Source organism: Budorcas taxicolor, chromosome 1 (genome assembly GCF_023091745.1).
Source record: "Budorcas taxicolor isolate Tak-1 chromosome 1, Takin1.1, whole genome shotgun sequence".
NCBI lineage: Eukaryota > Metazoa > Chordata > Mammalia > Artiodactyla > Bovidae > Budorcas > Budorcas taxicolor.
The window spans coordinates 110,819,680-110,842,626 of NC_068910.1; the positions used below are offsets into that span (position 1 = coordinate 110,819,680).

The window sequence follows — 22,947 nt, forward strand, 5'->3', positions numbered from 1 at the left end:
ATTTTTTTTTCCCTTTTGGTTTCTTAAAAGATATTTTATCTTTGATTTTCTACAGTTTGAATGCAGAATGCCTGGATATAGTTATATTTTGTATTTATCCTGCTTTATGTTCTCTGAGCTTTCTGGATCATTGGCTTGGTAGCTCACTTTTTCTTTTTTTTTTTAAATGTTGGCTCATGTCTTTATTAACCAGTATACCATCACTTCTCTTCAGTAGGTCAGACAACATTTGCCACAATAATGTCTGTCAAAATGACCGGCCATAAGAACTGCAGCACCACATTCATCTGAGAGACACTCCTGGAGAAGGTGACTGATTTTGCCGTTCTCATCCACATTATAGTATTTCAGAACAGCCAGCTTAACCTTCTTTCTCTTACTCTTGTTCTTCTTGTGAGTGGTTTAAGACTTCCTCCTTTTCTTAGCACTGCCACAAAGTCTCAACACAAGATGAAGAGTGGGCTCCTTTTGAATGTTGTAGTCAAACAAAGTACATCCATCTTCCAGTTGCTTGCCAGCAAAGATCAGTCTTTGGTGGTCAGGAAGAATTCCTTCCTTATCCTGGATCTTGGCCTTTACATTTACTATTGTATCCAAGGGCTTGACCTCAAGAGTGATGGTCTTCACTGTCAGGGTCTTCATGAAAATCTGCATCTTGGTGGTGGTTCCAAGGCAGATAGTGGATCCAGAAGGGTGTCTGACTTTAATTTGGGGAAATTTTCAGTCATTATTATTGCAAATATTTCTTCTGTTATGTTTTTCTGATCCTTTTGATATTCTTATTTGGTGTATTCCACAGCTTTTGAATATTCTGTTTTCATTTTAAATTATTTTTTTTTCTCTTTGCTTTTTAGCTTTGGAAGTTCCTATTGACATTTCCTCAAATTCAGACATTCTCTCCTTAGCTGTGTCCATTCTATTAGTGAGCCTTCCAAAGACATCCTTCATTTCTGTTACAGTGGTTTCACTATCTTGATTTATTTCTTTTCTTTTTTTTTCAGTATGTCTTTTTCTTTCTTTCTTTCTTTTTTTTTTTTTTATTGAGGGGAGGGCCTTGCTGTGTGTCTTCTTGAATCTTAGTTCCCCAACTAGGATTGAACCAGGGCCTTCAGCAGTGAAAGTGTGGCGTCATGACCATTGGACATCCAGGTAATTCCCTTGAATTTCTTTTAATTTCTATTTTTCAAAGAAAAGTTTTATATTTACAACAAAGTTGAGAGGGAGTGTTTTATATCTGGATCAGCCTATCAATAACCAGTGTTGTGACTGAACTGGCCCTTGTGGCTCTTATGATTACAGGATGCCCTAAGCATTAACCATCAGGAAACTGTGGGGAAAAAGGAGGAAGGTGTATTACTCTTAGGTCCTGGAGGATACATGGTATGCCTGGGGCCACACACCTAGGTCATGGTAGAGAAAAAGAGAGACAGCATGGGCCTGAGGTTGTTTTGATTGGGCTCCAGGGTGGGCACCTGGAGTTTCATGGGTTTATTCTTTATCGGTGAACTTAAAACATGAATAGGAATTTTTTTTTTAAATTTTTTTTTCATGAATAGGAATTTAAAGCATGGGAAGAGAAAAACAAGTGGCCCAAAGGGCCATTTGTCTCAGTCAACCAGGATCCCTAAAACAAGCTGTGGGGGCATGGGAAGACCGTGGCTCTTTATATCTCATCATGTGAATGTCTTGACAATCAAAATTGAAGTCAGACACTTCCATTACAAAAAAAAAAAATACAACTCTTGGGGCTTACACTGCAGGAAGATTAGAGGTACTTGCCATACACCCTGTCTTTGGGTATGCATGGCCTCCCCTATTATTATCATCTCTCACTGGAATGGTACTTCTTTTTAAATTTCAACCAAGGGTGAACCTACACTGACACATCATAATCACCCAAGGTCCATAGTTTATTTTAGGATTCACTCTTAAGTTCAGTTCAGTCACTCAGCCATGTCTGACTCTGTGACCCCATGGACTGCAGCACGCCAGGCCTCCCTGTCCATCACCAACTCCTGGAGCTTACTCAAACTCAGGTCCACTGAGTCGGTGATACCATCCAACCATCTCATCCTCTGTCATCCCCTTATCCTCCTGCCGTCAATCTTTCCCAGCATCAGGGTCTTTTCAAATGAGTCAGTTCTTCGCATCACGTGTCCAAAGTATTGGAGTTTCAGCTTCAACATCAGTCCCTCCGATGAACACCTAGGACTGATCTCCTTTAGAATGGACTGGTTGGATCTCCTTGCAGTCCAAGGGACTCTCAAGAGTCTTCTCCAACACCACACTTCAAAAGCACTAATTCTTTGGTGCTCAGTTTTCTTTATAGTCCAACTCTCACATCCATGCATGACCACTGGAAAAACCATAGTTTTGACTAGGTGGACCTTTGTTGGCAAAGTAATATCTCTGCTTTTTAATATGCTGTCTAGGTTGGTCATAACTTTTCTTCTAAGGAGCAAGCCTCTTTGAGTTTCATGGCTGCAGTCACCATCTTCAGTGATTTTGAACCCCCCAAAATATAGTCTGACACTGTTTCCATTGCTTCCCCATCTATTTGCCATGAAGTGATGGAACCAGATGCCATGATCTTCATTTTCTGAATGTTGATCTTTAAGCCAACTTTTTCACTCTCCTCTTTCACTTTCATCAAGAGGCTTTTTAGCTCCTCTTCACTTTCTGCCATAAGGGTGGTGTCATCTGCATATCCGAGGTTATTGATACTTCTCCCAGCAATCTTGATTCCAGCTTGTGTTTCATCCAGCCCAGCATTTCTCATGATGTACTCTGCATATAAGTTAAATAAGCAGGGTGACAATAGACAGCCTTAACGTACTCCTTTCCCAATTTGGAACCAGTCTGTTCCATGTCCAGTTCTAACTGTTGCTTCCTGACCTGCATACAGATTTCTCAGGAGGCATGTCAGGTGGTCTGGTATTTCCATCTCTTGAAGAATTTTCCACAGTTTGTTGTCATCCACACAGTCAAAGGCCTTGGTGTAGTCAATAAAGCAGAAGTATATGTTTTTCTGGAACTCTTTTGCTTTGTCAATGATCCAGCAGATGTTGGCAGTTTGATCTCTGGTTCCTCTGCCTTTTCTAAATCCAGCTTGAACATCTGGAAGTTCACAGTTCCTGTACTGTTGAAGCCTGGCTTGGAGAATTTTGAGCATTACTTTACTGGTGTATGAGATGAGTGCAATTGTGTGGTAGTTTGAGCATTCTTTGGCATTTCCTTTCTTTGGGATTGGAATGAAAACTTACCTTTTCCAGTCCTGTGGCCACTGCTGAGTTTTCCAAACTTGCTGACATATTGAGTGCAGCACTTTCACAGCATCATCTTTCAGGATTTGAAATAGCTCAACTGGAATTCCATCACCTCCACTAGCTTTGTTCATAGTGATGCTTCCTAAGGCCCACTTGACTTTGCATTCTAGGATGTCTGGCTCTAGGTGAGTGATCACACCATCATGATTATCTGGGTCGTGAAGATCTTTTTTGTACAGTTCTTCTGTGTATTCTTGCCACCTCTTCTTAATATCTTTTGGATTCACTCTTTGTGTTATACATTCTATCAGTTTGGACAAATGTATAAGAATGTGTTCCAATCATTATAATTTCAGCTAGAGTATGTTTCCTTACTTAAAAATCCTCACTGCTCTGTCTGGCTTTTTTTTTTTTTTTTGATTCCTTCTTGGAATTTTCACCTCTTTCTTTACATTGTCCATTATTTCTTGCACATTGTTTCTTTTTCTATTAGAGCCCCTTAACATATTAATCATAGTTGTTTCAAATTCATTGTCTGATTATTCCAACATTCTTGCCATTTCTCAGTCTTGTTCTGATGCTTTATCTGTGTTTTCAAACTGTGGGTTTTTTTTCCTTTTATTATGTCTTGTAATTTTTTGCTGAAAGCCGGACATGAGGTACTACCTAAAAGGAACTCTAGTAAGTAGACTTTTCATGATGTGGAGGTGAAATGTGGGGGAGGTGAAGCATGTCATAATCCTGTGATCCTCAGCCCTTTAATGAGTCTGTGAACCTCAGAGCTGCTTCTTAGTCTCACCCCTGCAACTCTTAAATTGGATGGAATGTTTAGAATGGACTGGTGTTGGGTATGTCCTTTACCTCAGTTTGGTTGGGCTCTGGTAAAACCCCAGCAGGTTAGGCTGTGGTAAAATAGTTTCTCTTGAGGGCAGGCCTTGTTTAAAAAAAAGAATAGAATACTCTGACACCCAGTAGTCCCCCATCCACAGTGTCACTTTCTGTGGTTTCAGCTACCCCTGGTTAACTGTAATCTGAAAATATTAAATGCAAAAATTCCAGAAATAAACAAACTTACCCATATGAAATTGTGCGTTGTCCTGAGTTGCACGATCAGCTGTTGTGCCATCCTGCTCTCTCCCACTCAGGATCCTCAACCACTGACATCATCGTGGCTCAATACAGGGTCACCTGAAGCAGATGGTCCTCCTTCTGACATTATCGTCAGAAGGTCAGTAGTAGCCTGACGCTGCGTCACAGTGCTTTTGTCCTTCACCTCACCTCATCTCATCACGTAGGCATTTTAACCTTTTACCTCATCATGAGAAGACAGACAAGGACACCATGATCAGATATTTTGAGAGAGAGAGAGAGAGAGAGACCACATTCATATAATTGTTATTACAGCAAATTATTATAATTATTAGTTTTATAATTTAGTTTTATTATTATTAGTTATTGTTGTTTAGAGCTTCCCTAGGGACTCAGATGGTAAAGAATGTGCTTGCAACGTGGGAGACCCAGGTTCAGTCCCTGGGTTGGGAAGATCTACTGGAGAAGGGAATAGCTACCCACTCTTACTGTGCCTAATTTATAAATTAAACTTTATCATAGGTATATATGTATAAGAAAAAGCAGTATATACGGAGTTTGGTATTACCCACAGTTTCAGGCATCCACTGGGGGTCTTGGACATATCCCCTGAGGATAGAGAACTACTGTACTTCAGAATGATTCCTTTCCCCCTTCTCCTTCTGGAAGCACCAAAGGAATTTTTCTCTGATATTTGCTGTGAGACCCTTATAAAATTGGTGAGCTGTGGTTTTTTGAAACAATGTCATCCCAATAAAGCTTTTTTTTCTTTTTCCAAGTAAGTTTTATTAAAACTTAAACTGAAGCAGGGATTTATTTGGTTGACATAAGAAGATTTGTCATAGCTATGATTCCTGTTGTTTGTGTCTTTCTCTTCAGTACTTGGACCATGAGACCGCTTCAGCCACATTCATAGACAGTGGTGGACAGTTTGTTTCTTCCCAGGTGATAAGAATCAGCCGGAATCCTTACTGCGGCTATGAGCGCCAGATTCTGTCCAGCCGGGAGCGCCTGGAGGAGGACTCCTTGTTGGCTGCCCTGCAGTGGCAGGAGCCTGACGTGGGCCCAGTCCCCTTTTTGAAGAGCACCGATCCTTCTTCCAGCTATTTTGTCATCTTGAACTCTGCAGCCTTCTTCAGGGTGGGAAGCCAGCTAGAGGTGCTGGTTCATGTGCAGGACTTTCAGAGAAAGCCCAAGAAATATGGCGGAGACTACCTGCAGGCCAGAATCCACTCCCCTAAGCTGCAGGCGGGGGCCGTGGGCAGAGTGGTGGACTACCAGAATGGATTTTACAAGGTCTTTTTTACTCTGCTCTGGCCAGGTCAAGTTAAAGTGTCCATATCTCTGGTCCACCCCAGTGAAGGGATCCGAGTTCTTCAGTACCTGCAGGAAAAGAAACCAGATAGGGTCTATTTCAAGAGCCTCTTCCGGTCAGGGAGGATTTCTGAAACTACAGAGTGTAACGTGTGTCTTCCAGGGAGTCTTCCCCTGTGCAACTTCACAGACCTCTACACTGGAGAACCCTGGTTCTGCTTCAAACCAAAGAAGCTCCCTTGCAGTAGCAGAATTAACCATTTCAAAGGTGGATACGTGAAGGGCCTCCTAACTGCTACAGAGAACGCTTTCTTCCAGAGGTATGTGCTCCTTGTCCTAGGTGAGGATTGAAGAGTCCCTTTCTGTTGTCTTTGTCCCACTTAGGAGACTTTATTTTGGTTATGTGCTTCTTACATCTCTCTAAACTTGCCAATTCAGGAGAGGTGGTAAGAAAATAAATGAAGATTTATATTTTGTGATTAGTATGTTTATTTCAGGGATTTCCTTGGTGGCTCAGATGGTAAGAAACCTGCCTGCAATGCAGGAGACATGGGTTCAATCCCTGGGTTGGGAAGATCCCCTGGAGAAGAGAATGGCTACCCACTCCAGTATTCTTGCCTGGAGAATCACATGGACAGAGGGGCCTGGCGGGCTACAGTCCATGGGATTGCAAAGAGTTGGACATGACTGGGTGACTAATACGCACACACACACACACACACACACACACACACACACACACACATGCTTATTTCAGTTCAAATTAAATGCCTTAACTTTTTGTTCTTTTACCTTAACATCTTTTACTTCAGAACTACATAGCATGTCTATAGCTGTATAAGCAAGATCACTTATTCACAGAACAGATAAAAAAATTATCTAAGAACAGGGATACTAGAGGTCTTGCAGTCAAGCTAACGCTTTAGCTTCATGTCTCAGAAACTGAAAAAATCTTAAGTGTCACATTATTAAGTTGTTAAAATCATATAAACATTTATTGATAGGAAAAGGTAGGAATATGGTAACATTGCTAGATTGATTTAATGATAAGCATGAAGATTGAAGGCAGGAGGAGAAAAGCATGACCGAGGATGAGATGTTTGGATGGTATCACCGACTCAATGGACATGAGTTTGAGCAAGTTCCAGGAGTTGGCGATGAACAGGGAAGCCTGGTGTGCTGCAGTCCATGGAGTCAAAAAGAGTTGGACACGACTGAACTACTGAACTGAACTGAACTGATGGGAAACCAGGAATACCACAACGAATTGTATTTTTCAAGTTAATAGCTATTGAAATTTTTGCATTATTGAGTATATATTCCTATTTTTGAACATAGGTATGAAACTTTTTCAGTATAATGATCAATATATGGCATAATATGCAGAAGGAAGTATATAGAACCAGTATGAGGTAAAATCTCCATTTTCTTCAACATTATATGCGTGCATGTGTGCATGCTCTGTTGCTTCAGTCGTGTCTGACTTTTTGTGACCCTGTAGACAGGACTGTAGCCCCCAGGCTCCTCTGTCCATGGGATTCTCCAGGCAAGAATACTGCAGTGGGTTGCCATGCCCTCCTCCAGAGATCTTCCTGACCCAGGGATCAAACTCGAGTCTCTTACATCTCCTGCATTGACAGACTGGTCCTTTATCACTAGTGCCTAAAATAAAACAACATTCTTAAGAAATAAAAAAGATAGAAAAATTACATAGTCAGAAAGTATAATTATTTGAAAGAATGTAAAATGCTTTTTATTTTTAAATCATATATATACTTTAAAAATATTCCCTTGTAGAGATGGTTGTTGTTGTTTTAGTTGCTAAGTCGTATCCAACTATTTTGTGACCCCATGAACTGTAGCCTGCCAGGCTCCTCTGTCCATGGGACTCTGGGCAAGAATACTGGAGTTGATTGCCATGCCCTCCAGGAGATCTTCCCGACCAGAAATCAAACCCACATCTCCTGTTATCTCCTGCGTTGGCAGGCAGATTCTTTACCACTGAGCCACCTAGGAAGTACATGTAGTCTGCAGCAGCTTCTGAAATAAAGCTCTGGTTTTTTGTTTTTCCCATAGTCAGCTTTTGGTGGCAAAAGTTTAAATACATTGTTTGCTAGAATCATGCCATGCTTTCAAAATCCCAGCAGAGGGCGCACTGCTCCCAGTATATTTACTGTACTAGTCTTCCTAGGGGTTTTTGTGTGTGTGTGTGTGGCTCAATACAAAAGGTTTTCAGTTTTACTCTTTAATTAGGCACATTATTTATCAATAGGACTTCCCAGGTGGCACTAGTGATAAAGAACCCACCTACCAATGCGGGAGACATAAGAGATGTAGGTTTGATCCCTGGGTTGGGAACATCTCCTAAAGGAGGGCATGGCAACCCACACTAGTATTCTTGCGGAGCCTGCTGGGCTACAGTTTATAGAATCGCACAGAGTCAGACTTAGCATTTACACACATCATGAACAGATTATTTTATTTCTGTGTACTTTTTGCCTCTGTGTGAAGAGTGTTCAGTTACCCACTTTGAGGAGTGTGTTGTCAGTCTACCTAGGGGCTTAGCAGAGTGGAAGAAGCATAGCTTGTAATTTACTGAAATGCCACGTGGGAAAAAAGTGGGGAAAAGGTCAGAGAACTAAGTTAGTGTAAAAATTTTAAATGTTCCTAACACCAAATCCTACTATTAAAACCAGAAAACACCTGTGAATCCAGAAGGATAAAATAATGTCTGTCCTTGCCTTTACTTGCATATCTTGGATGAGGCTGGCTGATGTAGTAGAACCCGCCAGATCTGTAGTAGAATCATTTAAAAAATTCTACTTACTTGTAAGTTTGCTGGGAAAGTGTGTGAGGTGGCATAGGTTTTTGAAAACAAAACATTTGACAAAATCCTGATATAGATTTTAATTTTTGGATTTTTACTCTGCTAAAAATCTGAAATTTTGCATTAGGCTAACTAAAAAGGAAAAGAGAAAGATTGACATTGATCATTTGAGGGATGGATGAGTCCCCAGTTAGGATTCTGCTCTAGGCAAGGCTTAAGGAATCTGACTCGTGCTCCATAGTCTTGCAGCCTGAAAACCAAGTAGTGACAAAGTAGACATTGTCATCAGTGTGAGCCATTCTCTTGAGTCTAAGGGATTAAGTGATTCAAACAGAATTTGTCATTTTGGAGTTTGCAAGCTAAAGGTGAAGCAGTGAAGAATTAAGAACCAGTTTAATTCTTATTCAGTTTATGTGTCCATATAACCTGCTTATTATAAGATACCTAATTTATTAATTATCAATTGTATGAAATAATATTTATAAGGATACCTCATCTTTAGGAAGCTCTTTGAAATCCCATCTATTTAAAAATTTGCAAATAAAGATACATGTCGAAAAATAAATGTTCCTAAATTTAAATAAATAAATTCATTCCTTAAATTAAAAAAAATTTGAGCTTGTACTCTTTTTATTCCTCTTTCAAGTGGTGTCAATATCAAAATGCCAATCAACTCCAGTGGACCTGATTGGGTGACTGTGATTCCCAGGAATATAAAAGGTAAAAGGAGCGAATGTGATGATTTGTTGTTTTTCCTGCTCAGTGTGTTGAGTCTCTGTAGTTTCACTGAAGATATAAAGCCCCCCTTTAATTTGCCCTGGTTACTACTGGGCGTAGTTTGTGTTTTAACAAACCTTCCAGGTGATTCTGATCCATTGGTACAGGATAGTATTAAAAGTAAAAGAATGAAATTTAGAAGATGAAATATATGTGTTTTGTTTTTTGCAGAATAGTTATAATGAGCTATAGTCACTTGTATAAAAGAAGGATAAACATTATTATTTCTTAAAAATTTATTTGGCTTTGTCAGGTCTTAGTTGAGGCATGTGAACTCTTAGTTGTGGCATGTGGGATCTAGTTCTCTGACCAGGGATTGATCCTGGGACCCTTGCATTGGGAGCGCAGAGTCTTAGCCACTGGACTAGCCAGGGAAGTCCCAAGGATGAATATTATTAAGGAGCTTATATATTGGAAGGTGGTCACTTCTTGGCCTTTTGGCTAAGATCAAGTGCAGAGGGAAGATGAGGTCCTTTTAGCTGTTGAAAGCATGTACGTAGTATCCCACAAAGCAGAGCGTGCAAACACTAATGCCACAGGGATGAGGTGTAGAATACACCTGAACCTAGCAGTGTGAGTATCGGCCATACACGCACCTTGTGTAAGTGGTGGGAAGGAACTGCAGAGCAGGGGCCGGCGAAAGGCGGCAGCCCCTCAGTCCCTACACATGGTTGATAGGCAACAATGTGGACCCAACACAGCCAGGTCAAAAGATTTTTTTTTTTCCATCAAAAACCTGAAGTCTTAATTTTTGAATGTGCATCTCCAGATTTCAAAACATTGGCATCCTGTTAAAAACTTAAAAAAAAAAAATTGTGTGGACTAAATAAAACTTGTGGTCTAGATGCAGGCAGAACCCTGCCAGTCTGTATTTCTGGTGTTCACTGTCAGTTGCCACAAGCAATTCCCATCTTTTCCTAATGAAGAACTGTATTCGATTTACTTCAACCCAGTGAGTTCCTAATTTTAGATGATGCAAATGTGAAACATTATGAATGGAAATTGCTTGCCTTTTATCGGCCAGGCCCTCAATCCCACAGTCGAGATGTCAGTAAACATGGTACCCCCAGTATACTGTATCCCTTACACACTCACATCTGTCACTTCTGGAGGCTCTGATCACCAACACTTCTGACCCTCTGTTCCACAGCCCTGGTTGTCTAGCTCACTAGATTCAGTCACTAGCGAGGCTTTTGATGGGTTTTTAGAACGAAAGAAACCATGAATCAGTAGAAGCAGGGTACCCTGGCTTGGATGGGTACCCTGTGATCCTGTGATGTCCCCAGTTGTCCAGTGGGATGGCCAGTGGGAGGAGCTTTAGATGGTTTGCTTGCACCTGACAGGTCTTAGAGTTCAGCCAGGAAGTGGTTGTGGCTTTGCACAAGGAACAATAGGAAGGTCTTCTTAAATGAACAGTGCAAAGAAGCAGAGGAAAACAGTAGAATGGGAAAAACTAGAGATCTCTTCAAGAAAATTGGAGAGATCATGGGAATATTCCATGTAAGAATGGGCAAAATAAGGACAGAAATGGTAAGTACCTAACAGAAGCAGAAGAGATTAAGAAGAGATGGCAAGAATACACAAAAGAACTATACAAAAAAGATCTTAATGACCTGGATAACTGCAATGGTGTGGTCACTCACCTAGTGAAGTGAGTGTGAAGTCAAGTGGGCTTTTGGAAGTATTACTACAGACAGAGCTAGTGGAGGTGATGGAATTCCGGCTGAGCTAGTTCAAATCCTAAAAGATGATGCTGTTAAAGTGCCGCACTCAACAAATTTGGAAAACTCAGCAGTGGCCACAGGACCGGAAAAGTTCAGTTTTCATTCCAGTCCCAAAGAAAGCCAATGCCAAACAATGATCAAAATACCATACAGTTGCCTCAGTCTGCTTGCTAGTAAGGTTATGCTCAAAATCCTTCAAGCTAGGCTTCTAACAGTACATGAACTGAGGACTTCCATATGTACATCTTGATATAGAATAGGCAGAAGAACCAGAGATCAAATTGCCCACACTTCTTGGATCATAGAGAAAGCAAGGGAATTCCAGAAAAACATTACTTCTGCTTCATTGACTATGCTAAAGCCTTTGACTGTGTGGATCACAACAAATTGGAAAATTCTTAGAGATGGGAATACCAGACCATCTTCTCTGTTTCCTGAGAAACCTGTTACGTAGGTCAAGAAGCAACAGAACTGGACCTGGAACAATGGACTGGTTCAAAGTTGAAAAAGGAATAAGAGAAGGCTTTGTATTGTTCAGTTCAGTTCAGTCGCTCAGTCTTGTCTGACTCTTTGCGACCCCATGAATCACAGCACGCCAGGCCTCCCTGTCCATCACCAACTCCCAGAGTTCACTCAGACTCATGTCCATCGAGTCGATCCATCCAGCCATCTCATCCTCTGTCGTCCCCTTCTCCTTCTGCCCCCAGTCCCTCCCAGCATCAGAGTCTTTTCCAATGAGTCAACTCTTCGCACGAGGTGGTCAAAGTACTGGAGTTTCAGCTTTAGCATCATTCCTTCCAAAGAACAGCCAGGACTGATCTCCTTCAGAATGGACTGGTTGGATCTCCTTGCAGTCCGAGGGACTCTCAAGAGTCTTCTCCAACACCACAGTTCAAAAGCATCAATTCTTTGGTGCTCAGCTTTCTTCACTACCAGGGTCCAGCCCCAGTTGGACCCAGGGTATCTGAAGTGTGACAGCGTCGGTGACTGAGATTTATTTAGAGATATAGAGAGAGATAAAGAAAGAATATTGCAGTTAAGAAAATAGAAGAGAGAAAGAGGCTGATATTCCTTGGTTTACACAGAAAGCCAGTAAAGCCCCAGCATGGGACTTGCTCTGTTCATGTAGGCCACAGGCGCCCTCTCGAATCACAGAAGATGCCCCACCTTGAGCACCTTCTCAAGTGAGTCTTAGAAGCCTGGGGGAAAAAGTGAACTCAGAGGCCCCCTGTGCTCCAGGGAGTCAGCCTGAAAGGGAAGAGGAGGAAGGAAAGAATGACACGGGGTGACCAAGCTTTGGTGAGCAAGGCCCACAACTTTATTTTCAAAAGGAGCTTTTATACCCTAAGTTGTACATAGAGAATAATGGAAGATGCAGAATCAGCAGTCCTGACCCTTATCGAGACCAGGCTTTCTTTCTGCATACCTAATCTGTATACACAGGTCTTAGGTGATTTACATCATCTTCTGGCCAGGAGGCCTATTAGCATTTTATCACCCTTTTCTGATAAGGGTCCGTCAACCAGAAAACTTATTTTCCCTAAAAGTGTTGTTTTTTCCAAAGTCTGGTGCCACTCTCAGAAAGCACTAAATAAAGTTACATTCCTATAGGGCAAAGGTGTAGTGGGCTATAACAAGGAAAGAATTTATTAACTCAAAGTTTAATGTTGTTAATATCAAGGCCGCTACTTATATTTCTATATATTAACTATGTTAATGCACACAATATGAAAACTTGGCAGCAAACATTGGCTCAACAGTGAGACCCTTCACCAGTACCACTCTAATAATTTTGACTCCTTGAAAGGCTTTATTTAAGCTTCTTGTGCCCCTTGTGGTTGGGAGGCTGTAAACAATCACAAGCGTAGTTGTAAAAGTCCAGATAAACCTGTCAGGCAAGTTAGAGAGCCATCAGAGGGGTTTGGATTGGAACACTCTATTATGCCCAGGAGATTTATAAACTAGAGCTCTAGGTTGATTTTCTTTAGAGAAAGGTGCTTGGGGATAGCCCCCTGCTGGTATCAGAGGAGTTAGTGAAAGGCATAAAATAGTCAGACAGACAGACTCTGGTTTTGGGGTAGATGCTCGAGCAGGTCCATGGGGTCCCTCGAGTCCTGATTTGCCTTGCCCCTCAGGTCTCTTCCTCATGACCTTTGCCATGGGTGGGATTGGCCTAGGGAGTCCCTTGAGTCCTGAAGCCTTGCTTGTCAGGACTCCTTTGCATGACCTTGTCATGGGTGGGATATCCTGTGCTGGCTCCCAGCACTTCACAGTCCAACTCTCACATCCATACCTGACCACTGGAAAAACCATAGCCTTGACTAGACGGACCTTAGTCAGCAAAGTAATGTCTCCGCTTTTCAATATGCTATCTAGGTTGGTCATAACTTTCCTTCCCAGGAGTAAGCGTCTTTTAATTTCATGGCTGCAGTCACCATCTGCAGTGATTTCGGAGCCCCCCAAAATAAAGTCTGACACCGTTTCCACTGTTTCCCCATCTATTTGCCATGAAGTGATGGAACCAGATGCCATGATCTTCATTTTCTGAATGTTGATCTTTAAGCCAACTTTTTCACTCTCCTCTTTCACTTTCATCAAGAGGCTATTTAGTTCCTCTTCACTTTCTGCCATAAGGGTGGTGTCATCTGCATATCTGAGGTTATTGATATTTCTCCTGGAAATCTTGATTCCAGCTTGTGCTTCATCCAGCTCAGTGTTTCTTATGATGTACTCTGCATTTAAGTTAAATAAGCAGGGTGACAATATACAGCCTTGATGTACTCCTTTTCCTATTTGGAAGCAGTCTGTTGTTCCATGTCCAGTTCTCACTGTTGTTTCCTGACCTGCATATAGGTTTCTCAAGAGGCAGGTCAGGTGGTCTGGTATTCCCATCTCTTGAAGAATTTTCCATAGTTGTGATCCACACAGTCAAAGGCTTTGGCATAGTCAGTAAAGCAGAAGTAGATGTTTTTCTGGAACTCTCTTGCTTTTTCCATGATCCAGCGGATGTTGGCAATTTGATCTCTGGTTTCTCTGCCTTTCTGAAACCAGCTTGAACATCTGGAAGTTCACGGTTCACGTATTGCTGAAGCAGATGCCCTAATGACAGAAAGTAAAGAGAAACTAAAGAACATCTTCATGAAGGTGAAAAAGGAGAGTGAACAAGCTGGCTTAAAACTCAACATTCAAAAAACTAACATCATGGCATCTGGTCCCATCACTTCATGGCAAATAGAAGGGGAAAAAGTGGAAGCAGTGACAGATTTTATTTTCTTGTGCTCTGAAATCAGTGTGGATGGTGACTACAGCCATGAAATTGACACTTTTAATTTCATACTAAAAGTAGAGACATCACTTTGCCAACAAAGATACATATAGTCAAAGCTATGGTTTTTCCAGTAGTCATGTATAGATATGAACTTGGACCATAAAGAAGGTTGAAGAATTGATACCTTCGAATTATGGTTCTAGAGAAGACTCAAGAATCACTTGGGCAGCAAGGAGATCAAACCAGTCAGTCCAAAAGGAAATCAACCCTGAATATTCATTGGAAGGACTGATGCTGAAACTGAAGTTCCAATCCTTTGGCCACCTGATGTGAAGAGCCAACTCGCTGGAAAGGACCCTGACACTGGGAAATATTGAAGGCAGGAGGAGAGGGGGATGACAGAGGATGAGATGATGGGATGGCGTCACTGACTCAATGAAGATGAATTTGAGCCAACTCTGCGAGATAGTGAAGACAAGGAAGGCTGGCATGCTGCAGTCTGTAGGGTTGCAAAGAGTGACATGACTGAGCCACTGGACAACTAAAATTTTGTTCAGAGAAAAGAAAGATTCAGTAACTAGTGAGGCTTTGATGGGTTTTTAGAGGAAGAAAGAAACCATAAGTCAGTAAGAGCAGGGTACCATGGGTTTGAGAAAACTTTCAGAGCAGGTAAACAATTGGAAAGAAAAGAGAAGGACAATTACTTTGTATAATAACAAAGAAGTCTAGCATAGGGGAATGTCATCGATGTTCAGCTTAGTGACCAGCAGAGGGCACTCAAAGATACTAAATGAACGGCTCCCATTCTTACTAGTTTCATTCCTTTTCCCTCCCTCTTTGCCTTCCTCCCTAATTCCGTCATTCCCTTTGTCCTCTTTTTAAAATGTCTTGTTTTCTGTTTATTTGACATTTAAATAAGGGTTGTGGAAATAGTACAAAGTTCCTGTATAGACTTCACCCAGTTTCCCCTTAGACTAACTTCTTTTTTTGGGGGGGGGGGTTGTTTATTTTATTTATTTATTTTTATACTGCAATATATTTTATTTATTTATTTATTTATTTTTTTAAATTTTAAAATCTTTAATTCTTACATGTGTTCCCAAACATGAACCCCCCTCCCACCTCCCTCCCCATAACATCTCTGTGGGTCATCCCCATGCACCAGCCCCAAGCATGCTGTATCCTGCGTCAGACATAGACTAGCGATTCAATTCTTACATGATAGTATACATGATAGAATGCCATTCTCCCATATCATCCCACCCTCTCCCTCTCCCTCTGAGTCCAAAAGTCCATTATACACAGCTGCGTCTTTTTTCCTGTCTTGCATACAGGGTCGTCATTGCCATCTTTCTAAATTCCATATATATGTGTTAGTATACTGTATTGGTGTTTTTCTTTCTGGCTTACTTCACTCTGTATAATCGGCTCCAGTTTCATCCATCTCATCAGAACTGATTCAAATGAATTCTTTTTAACGGCTGAGTAATAGACTAACTTCTTAAGAAATCACAGCTATGCTTAGTCGCTTAGTCATGTCTGACTTTGTGATCCCATGGACTGTAGCCCTTCGGGCTTCTCGTCCATGAGGATTCTCCAGGCAAGAATACTAGAGTGAGTTGCCATTTCCTTTCCCAGGGGATCTTCCTGACCCAGGGATCGAACCCAGATCTCCCGCATTGCAGGCGGATTCTTTAGCATCTGAGCCACCAGGGAAGCCCAAGAATTTTGGAGTGGGTATCCTATTCCTTCTCCAAGGGATCTTCCCGACCCAGGAATCGAACTTAGGCCTCCTGCATTGCAGGCAGATTCTTTACCAGCTGAGCTACGAGGGAAGCCCAAGAAATCACACAACACTTAACAAAAATAAGAATGGAACATCCGTGTAACATTATTAACTAAACTATTAGGTTTTATTTGGATTTCATCAGTTTTCTGACAGATGTCCATTTTTTGCTTCCAAAATGCAGTGCGGACCCCACATTGCATTTAATTGTACATTTCCTTCGTCTTTCCACTGTGACAGATCTTCAGACTCTTGTCTTCCATGACCTTGACACTTCAGAGGAGCACTGGTCAGATATTTCTTAGAATCTCTCTGAACTTGAGTTTGTTTGATGTTTTCTTATGAGTGGAATGAGGTTATGCATTTTTGGAAAGACTAGGACAAGAATGATGCTGTATCCTTTTGCAGAGGTACGTGATGTCCAGATGTATTGCTGACGAAACCTTGATCACCTGGTTTAAGTGGTGTCTGCCAGGTATTCCATTGTAAACTAATTATTTTCATCTTTGTATCTACATGATATTCTGGGGAGATACTTTGAGGCTGTGGTAGGCTAAATAATGGCCCCTAAAGATGTTGTTCAGTTGCTCAGTCATGTCTGACTCTTTGCGACCCCATGTCCATTGAATCAGTGGTGCCATCCAACCCTCTCATCTCCTCAGTCATCCCCTTCTCTGCTCTTAATCTTTCCCAGCATCAGGATCTTTTCCAGTGAGTCGACTCTTTACATTAGGTGGCCAGACTATTGGAGCTTCACCTTCAGCATCAGTCCTTCCAATGAATATTCAAGGTTGATTTCTTTTAGGTTGACTGGTTTGATCTCCTTGCAGCCAGCCCAAGGGACTCTCAAAATATCCAGATCTTAATCCCTCAAATTTGTGGATGTTATATGTTATATGGCTAAAGAAACTTTGCCAATATGATTAAGTGAAGGTTTTTGAGCTGGGGAGAGAGTATCTGGAACATCTGCTGCTGCTGCTAAGTTGCTTCAGTCGTGTCCGACTCTGTGCGACCCCATAGACGGCAGCCCACCAGGCTCCTCTGTCCCTGGGATTCTCCAGGCAAGAACACTGGAGTGGGTTGCCATTTTCTTCTCCAATGCATGAAAGTGAAAAGTGAAAGTGAGGTCACTGAGTCATGTCCAACTCTCAGCGACCCCATGGATTGCAGCCCACCAGGCTCCTCTGTCCATGGGATTTTCCAGGCAAGAGTACTGGAGTGGGGTGCCATTGCCTTCTCCACTGGAATATCTGAGTGGGCCCTAAATGCAGTCGCAAGTGTCATTTTAAGAGGGAGGCAGAGGGAGGCTTCCTACAGAAGGCCATGTGAAGATGGAAGCAGAGAGAGATTTGAAGATGTCATGACCTTGGCTTTAGTAATGGAGAAAGGGACCGTGAGCCACTGAATGCAGCTCTAGAAAAGGCAAGGAAACAGATTCTTCCCTAGAGCTTCCAGAGAGAGTGTGGCTCTGCCCACAGCTTAGTTTTGGCCCGGTGATACTGAATTTGGAGTTCTGGCCGTCAGATCTGTAAGAGAATAAATTTGTGTTGTTCTCAGCCACTAAATTTGTGGTAATTTGTTAACAGCAGCCCCAGGAAATTAATAATGCAGAAACTATGTAAAACGTTCTGTTTTTGTTTAAACTTTCATCTACTAGCTTCAGCATTCATCACCTGATCTTCCTGTAGCAGTTACTTCTGTGGTGTTCTAATGATGACCTGCTCTTTCTCTCATTCTTAAGACATCTATTAATTGGAATTTTTTTTTGTAAGGAAGAGTTGTTCATCCTTTATCATTTGTTAATTTCATCAGTATAGGCTAATGACTATTTTGACTATTTCTTTGAATTATAATCCAATTCGGTTGTTCAGATTGTTCCAGTTTTGGTAATCGGGAACTTCTTTCACTTGGCTCTGTGCCCTTTTGACAATGCTTTCATTCTTTTAATTAATTATTTCACTCTTTTTTGAGCTCTTCCTTACTTTCTGAAGGTACCACAAGATATTTCAGGCCCATTGTGTATTTTCTTTGCCGAGGCCATTTAAGGGCTCATAGTCTTTCCACTTTTATTATTTCCACCTATGAATCCTATACTTTGAAGATTTTATTTTCCCTTTGACCTGTTGATATTTATTTATTTATTATTATTTTGACTGCGCTACAAGGCTTGTGGGATCTTTTCTCTTTTTTTCCTCTTTTGGTCTCACTGCACTGCATGCAGAATCTTAGTTCCTGCACCAGAGCTCAAACCCTGGTCACAGAGTGAAAGCATCCTAACCACTGGACTGCCAGGGAATTTCTTTAACTATGTATGGAATTAACAATTCCTTAGTTAATTGATTTTCCTTCTCAAGCAGTCTCGTGGATTTGCTGTAGATTGCATGGACATGATTCCAGCACAGAAACATAACTTTCAGTTAGACTAGACTACCTTATTAAAGCTAAGCATCTGATTTCTGACAGGCTTTGCCAGGATCAGAATTATTGCTGGATTTTTATAAGCACCAACGTGGTCCTCAGACCACTAGCCTAATGTCTCAGGCACTTTGATGGTTTCTAATCTCATCAACAACTAAACTAGAGCTCATGTGTTGGGGGGAGCTTAATGAAAGTTTAGTATATAACTAGATCTAATAACAATAGAATAAATATCAACATCTTTATAGCTTTCTACTGTTTTTCTCTATTGAAATTTGTCTTATAGGCAGTAAAGCACACAGATATGAGGCATATAGTACAATGGAGTTTTACGTCTGTACATATCTTTGTAGGGTGACTCCCCAGTGATCCATGCCCTTCGATTGTATGACAAAGTTGACTTAAAAAAAAGAAAGAGAGATGATCCTGGGTCGATCTGACCTAACCATATAGGTCCTTAACAGTGACCTGGTGCTTCTAGAAGAAAGATTGAAAGTGTGAGAAGGATTTCAGGTGATGGAGATTCTTCATTGCTGGTTTTAAAGATGAAGGAGGCTACTGGGCCAGGACTGTAGGCAGCTTCTAGGAGCTGAAGGTCATTCCCTGATTGACAACCAGCAAGGAAATGAGAAACTCAGTCTGACAACTGAAAGGAACTGAATTTAGCTAACGATTTGAATGAACTTGGTAGCAGATTCTTCTCCAGAGCCTTCAGAAAGGAACACAGCCCTGCTGACATCCTGATTTCCGTCTGTGAGATCCTGAGCAGAGAACCCCGCCATACCGCAGCCCAGATTCCTGACATGCAGAACTGTGGGAAAACAAATAATCCTTGTTGTAAAATGTAATTATCGAATTTTTATTTATTTATTTTTTGGCTGTGCTGGGTCTTTGTTGCTGTGCATGGGCTTTCTCTAGTTGAGAGCAGGGGCTTCTCTTTGCTGCAGTGCCCGGGCGTCTCACTTTGGCAGCTTCTCTGATTGCAGAGCACTGCCTGTAGGCGTGCAGGCTCAGTACTTGTGACACATCGGCTTAGTTGCTCCATGGCACGTGGAATCTTCCTGATAGAACCTGTGTCCCCTGCACTGGCAGGATTCTCACCCACTGTACCACCAGGGAAGTCTGCCTCTTGTTTTTAAGCCAACAAGTTTGTGTTGATTTCTTACATAGCAATAGGAAATGAATTAATCAGTTACTCCCCAGATCAAGATATAGAGTGTTCATAGAATGTCCAGCATATTTCTAGCACTCTAGTATAGCCCCTTACAGTGAAAAATGTACTTTCGCACATCATAATATTGAATTTTCACAACAACCCAGTAAACCAAGGTCCTCAGATGACCCCACCCTTACGGCAGAGAAGCAAAGAGGAACCAAAGAGCCTCTTGGAAAGTGAAAGAAGAGAGTGAAAAAGCTGGCTTAAACCTCAACATTCAGAAAATGACGTTCATGGCATCTGGTCCCATCACTTCATGGCAAATAGATGGGGAAACAATGGGAACAGTGACAGACTTTATTTTCTTGGGCTCAAATTCACTGCCGATGGTGACTGCAGCCATGAAATTAAAAGATGCTCTGCTTGCTCCTTGGGAGAAAAGCTATGGCCATCCTAGACAGCATATTAAAAAGCAGAGACACTACTTTGCCGACAAAGGTCTGTCTAGTCAAGGCTGTGGTTTTTCCAGTAGTCATGTATGGATGTGAGAGTTGGACCATAAAGAAAGTTGAGCGATGAAGAATTGATACTTTTGCCTGTGGTGTTGGAGAACTCTTGAGAGTCCCTTGGACTGCCAGAAGATCCAACCAGTCCATCCTAAAGGAAATCAGTCCTGAATATTCATTGGAAGGACTGATGCTGAAGCTGAAGCTCCAATACTTTGGCCACCTGATGTGAAGAACTGACTCATTTGAAAAGACCCTGATGCTGGGAAAGATTAAAGGCAGGAACAGAAGGGGGCGACAGAGGATAAGATGGTTGGATGGCATCACCGACTTGACTTGATAGATGTGAGTTTGAGCAAGCTCCAGGAGTTGGAGAAGGACAGGGAGACCTGGTGTGCTGCAGTCCATGGGGTCACAAAGAGTCGGACATGACTGAGCGACTGAACTGAACTGAAACCAAGGTCCAGGTCCAGTTAACTTAGGAAATCAAAGGATTGGTATGCTACATGTTGTTGTTCAGTCTCAACGTTGTGTCTATTTAGCAACCCCATGGACTCTATCCCACCAGGCTCCTCTGCCCATGGGATCATTTGGTGAAAGGAAGCCCACTCCTACCACCATTTCAGTAACAAAATGTAAGTCTCTATAAATGGTTCCACCTCTGCCATCTCCCATCTCCTCAACTCCCTAAGAAACCTTGGCAAGTCACTGACTTGCTTTCTTTACCTTTAAGAGATATTTGGACTAGCATTCTCTGAGGTCTCTTTCAACATTCTCTGAATCTACAGCTATTTCTACCTCAGATAGCATTTTTAGCCTTCCTGTGTAACATGCTTAGCTTTTATGGAAAAGAAAGAAAAAAAATAAAATTATCAAAGTTTTGTAGGGGAAATTCAAGGTTCAGTAAAAACTCAAACCACTGTGATCTCTAAGGAGCTAGACTCCTCGCATTCCCAACACCGGACGGGGTATGGCCGGACAGCTCGGCACACTGTCCTCATTCCTTACCTCCCGGAGGTGGCGCTCCTGTGCTTGAGTTCCTAGATAGGGAATTGATTGCCTCCATTTCTTCTTGGTCTTGTCCTTCTTTCCCCTCCTGAGTTCTAATTCCCTGCCAGAAAAATAAAAGGACCCGTGTTGGTACATACACATCCCTACCCTTATTTCACACAGTGTCCCTCTCATACCACTCTTTCTAAATGGTTTAGGGAAATTTATCTCTGCCCATTTTTCTCATTTAGTCCCATTTGTGGCCCAAATAGCCCTTATTATGGCTAATGAATGATATGGAATGATGCTCTTTGGAGGAAAATTTAAGCTATGGGCTTTTAAAGAGAAGCCAAGACATTTTAGCGGAGAAGGCAATGGCAGCCCACTCCAGTACTCTTGCCTGGAAAATCCCATGGATGGAGGAGCCTGGTAGGCTGCAGTCCATAGGGTCGCTGAGGGTCGGACACTACTGAGCGACTTCCCTTTCACTTTTCACTTTCATGCATTGGAGAAGGAAATGTTCTTGCCAGCAGAATCCCAGGGACGGGGGAGCCTTGTGGGCTACCGTCTATGGGGTCGCACAGAGTCGAACACGACTGATGCGACTTAGCAGCAGCAGCAGCAGCAAGACATTTTAGAGAAGGCCCCTATGGACCTTACTTGCAAATAATCAAAACTATCCCTTCTGATTTTGCATAAAGATCTTTATGTCTGCTCTTACAACCACTGCCGTATAAATTTCCTTCACCATCAATGTTCAAGATAAACATAAAGTTGAGTAATGACTTGGTTATGTTTTTAAATTATTTTTATTCCACTTATACAGTACAACTTACATCAAAATTCTTTCTGAGCTCCAAGAAACGCTGGCTTTTTAAACAGTTCAGACTGCTTGAAATTGTTAGTCGGGAAATGTTTTTGTCCCAGTTGACCATAAGAGGGCAATGTAGGTATACATATTTCTCTTTAAAAATACCTTTTGTTATCTAGTGCTGCATGTTTAAAGAATTAATGTGAGGTTCAGTAATTGATTTGCTTTGCTTGACTTAACTCTGGTAGTGAATATAATTAACATTTGAATGACAATGGTAATTGTTTCCGGTGTGATATACATGTTTCTTTGTAACACTTACTTGAGACAGAATAGCTGAGTGTACTAACTTAACCTAGCAAAAATTGTGACTTTAAAATCACTTTTGATTCCCATTCCAGTAGATATTTTCTCTGGGCCCCAGGTGTGTGCTCTGGCCTGTGCAACCTTTATGTGTTGATGTAATAAGGAACTTTGGGCAAGATGAGATGACATGGTTATGCCTCATTTAGTAGCATGTTGAGAAATTGCTTTTGAATAAGTCAAACAAATGTTTACCCTACCCCCCAGTTTTCTTTGATAATCACATTTGCCACAAAAGCATTTACAATGCTGTTTGCTTTTCAGTTGAGACCTTGAACCTGCAAAGAATTTGCAGATGCCTAAGAAAAAGGATTAAATATGCACCCCCTATCAAATAGGGCATCTTCTTTGAAGGGAATAAAACCAAAATAACTTTGAGTAATATAGATAATATCAAGAAGTCTAAGAAGGGGCCTCCCTGGTGGCTCGCTATGAAAGAGCCCGCCTGCCAGTGCGGGAGACATGGGCTCAGTCCCTGTTGTGGGAAGATCCCACATGCCACAGGGGCAGCTGAGCCTGTGTGCACAGAACTATGGAGCCTGTGCTCTAGAGTCCAGGAGCCACAACTAGAGAAAGGCCCCTGCGGCGGTGAAGGCCCAGCACTGCCATAAATAAAGAAAAGAAAAAATGAACTGGAGCAAGCAGACAGGCA

General features: G+C 41.8%; 1 protein-coding gene across 2 annotated transcripts in view; it reads left to right on the top strand.

Moving 5' to 3' along the window:
* NXPE3 (neurexophilin and PC-esterase domain family member 3) overlaps positions 1–22,947 on the top strand; it is a 46,423-nt gene that overhangs the window by 18,008 nt on the left and 5,468 nt on the right. For both annotated transcript variants that reach the window (XM_052646048.1, XM_052646057.1), the window contains exons 2-3: positions 5,235–5,989; positions 9,143–9,216. In XM_052646048.1, the coding sequence (XP_052502008.1) occupies positions 5,235–5,989; positions 9,143–9,216 (829 nt within the window). The remainder of the gene's footprint in view (positions 1–5,234; positions 5,990–9,142; positions 9,217–22,947) is intronic.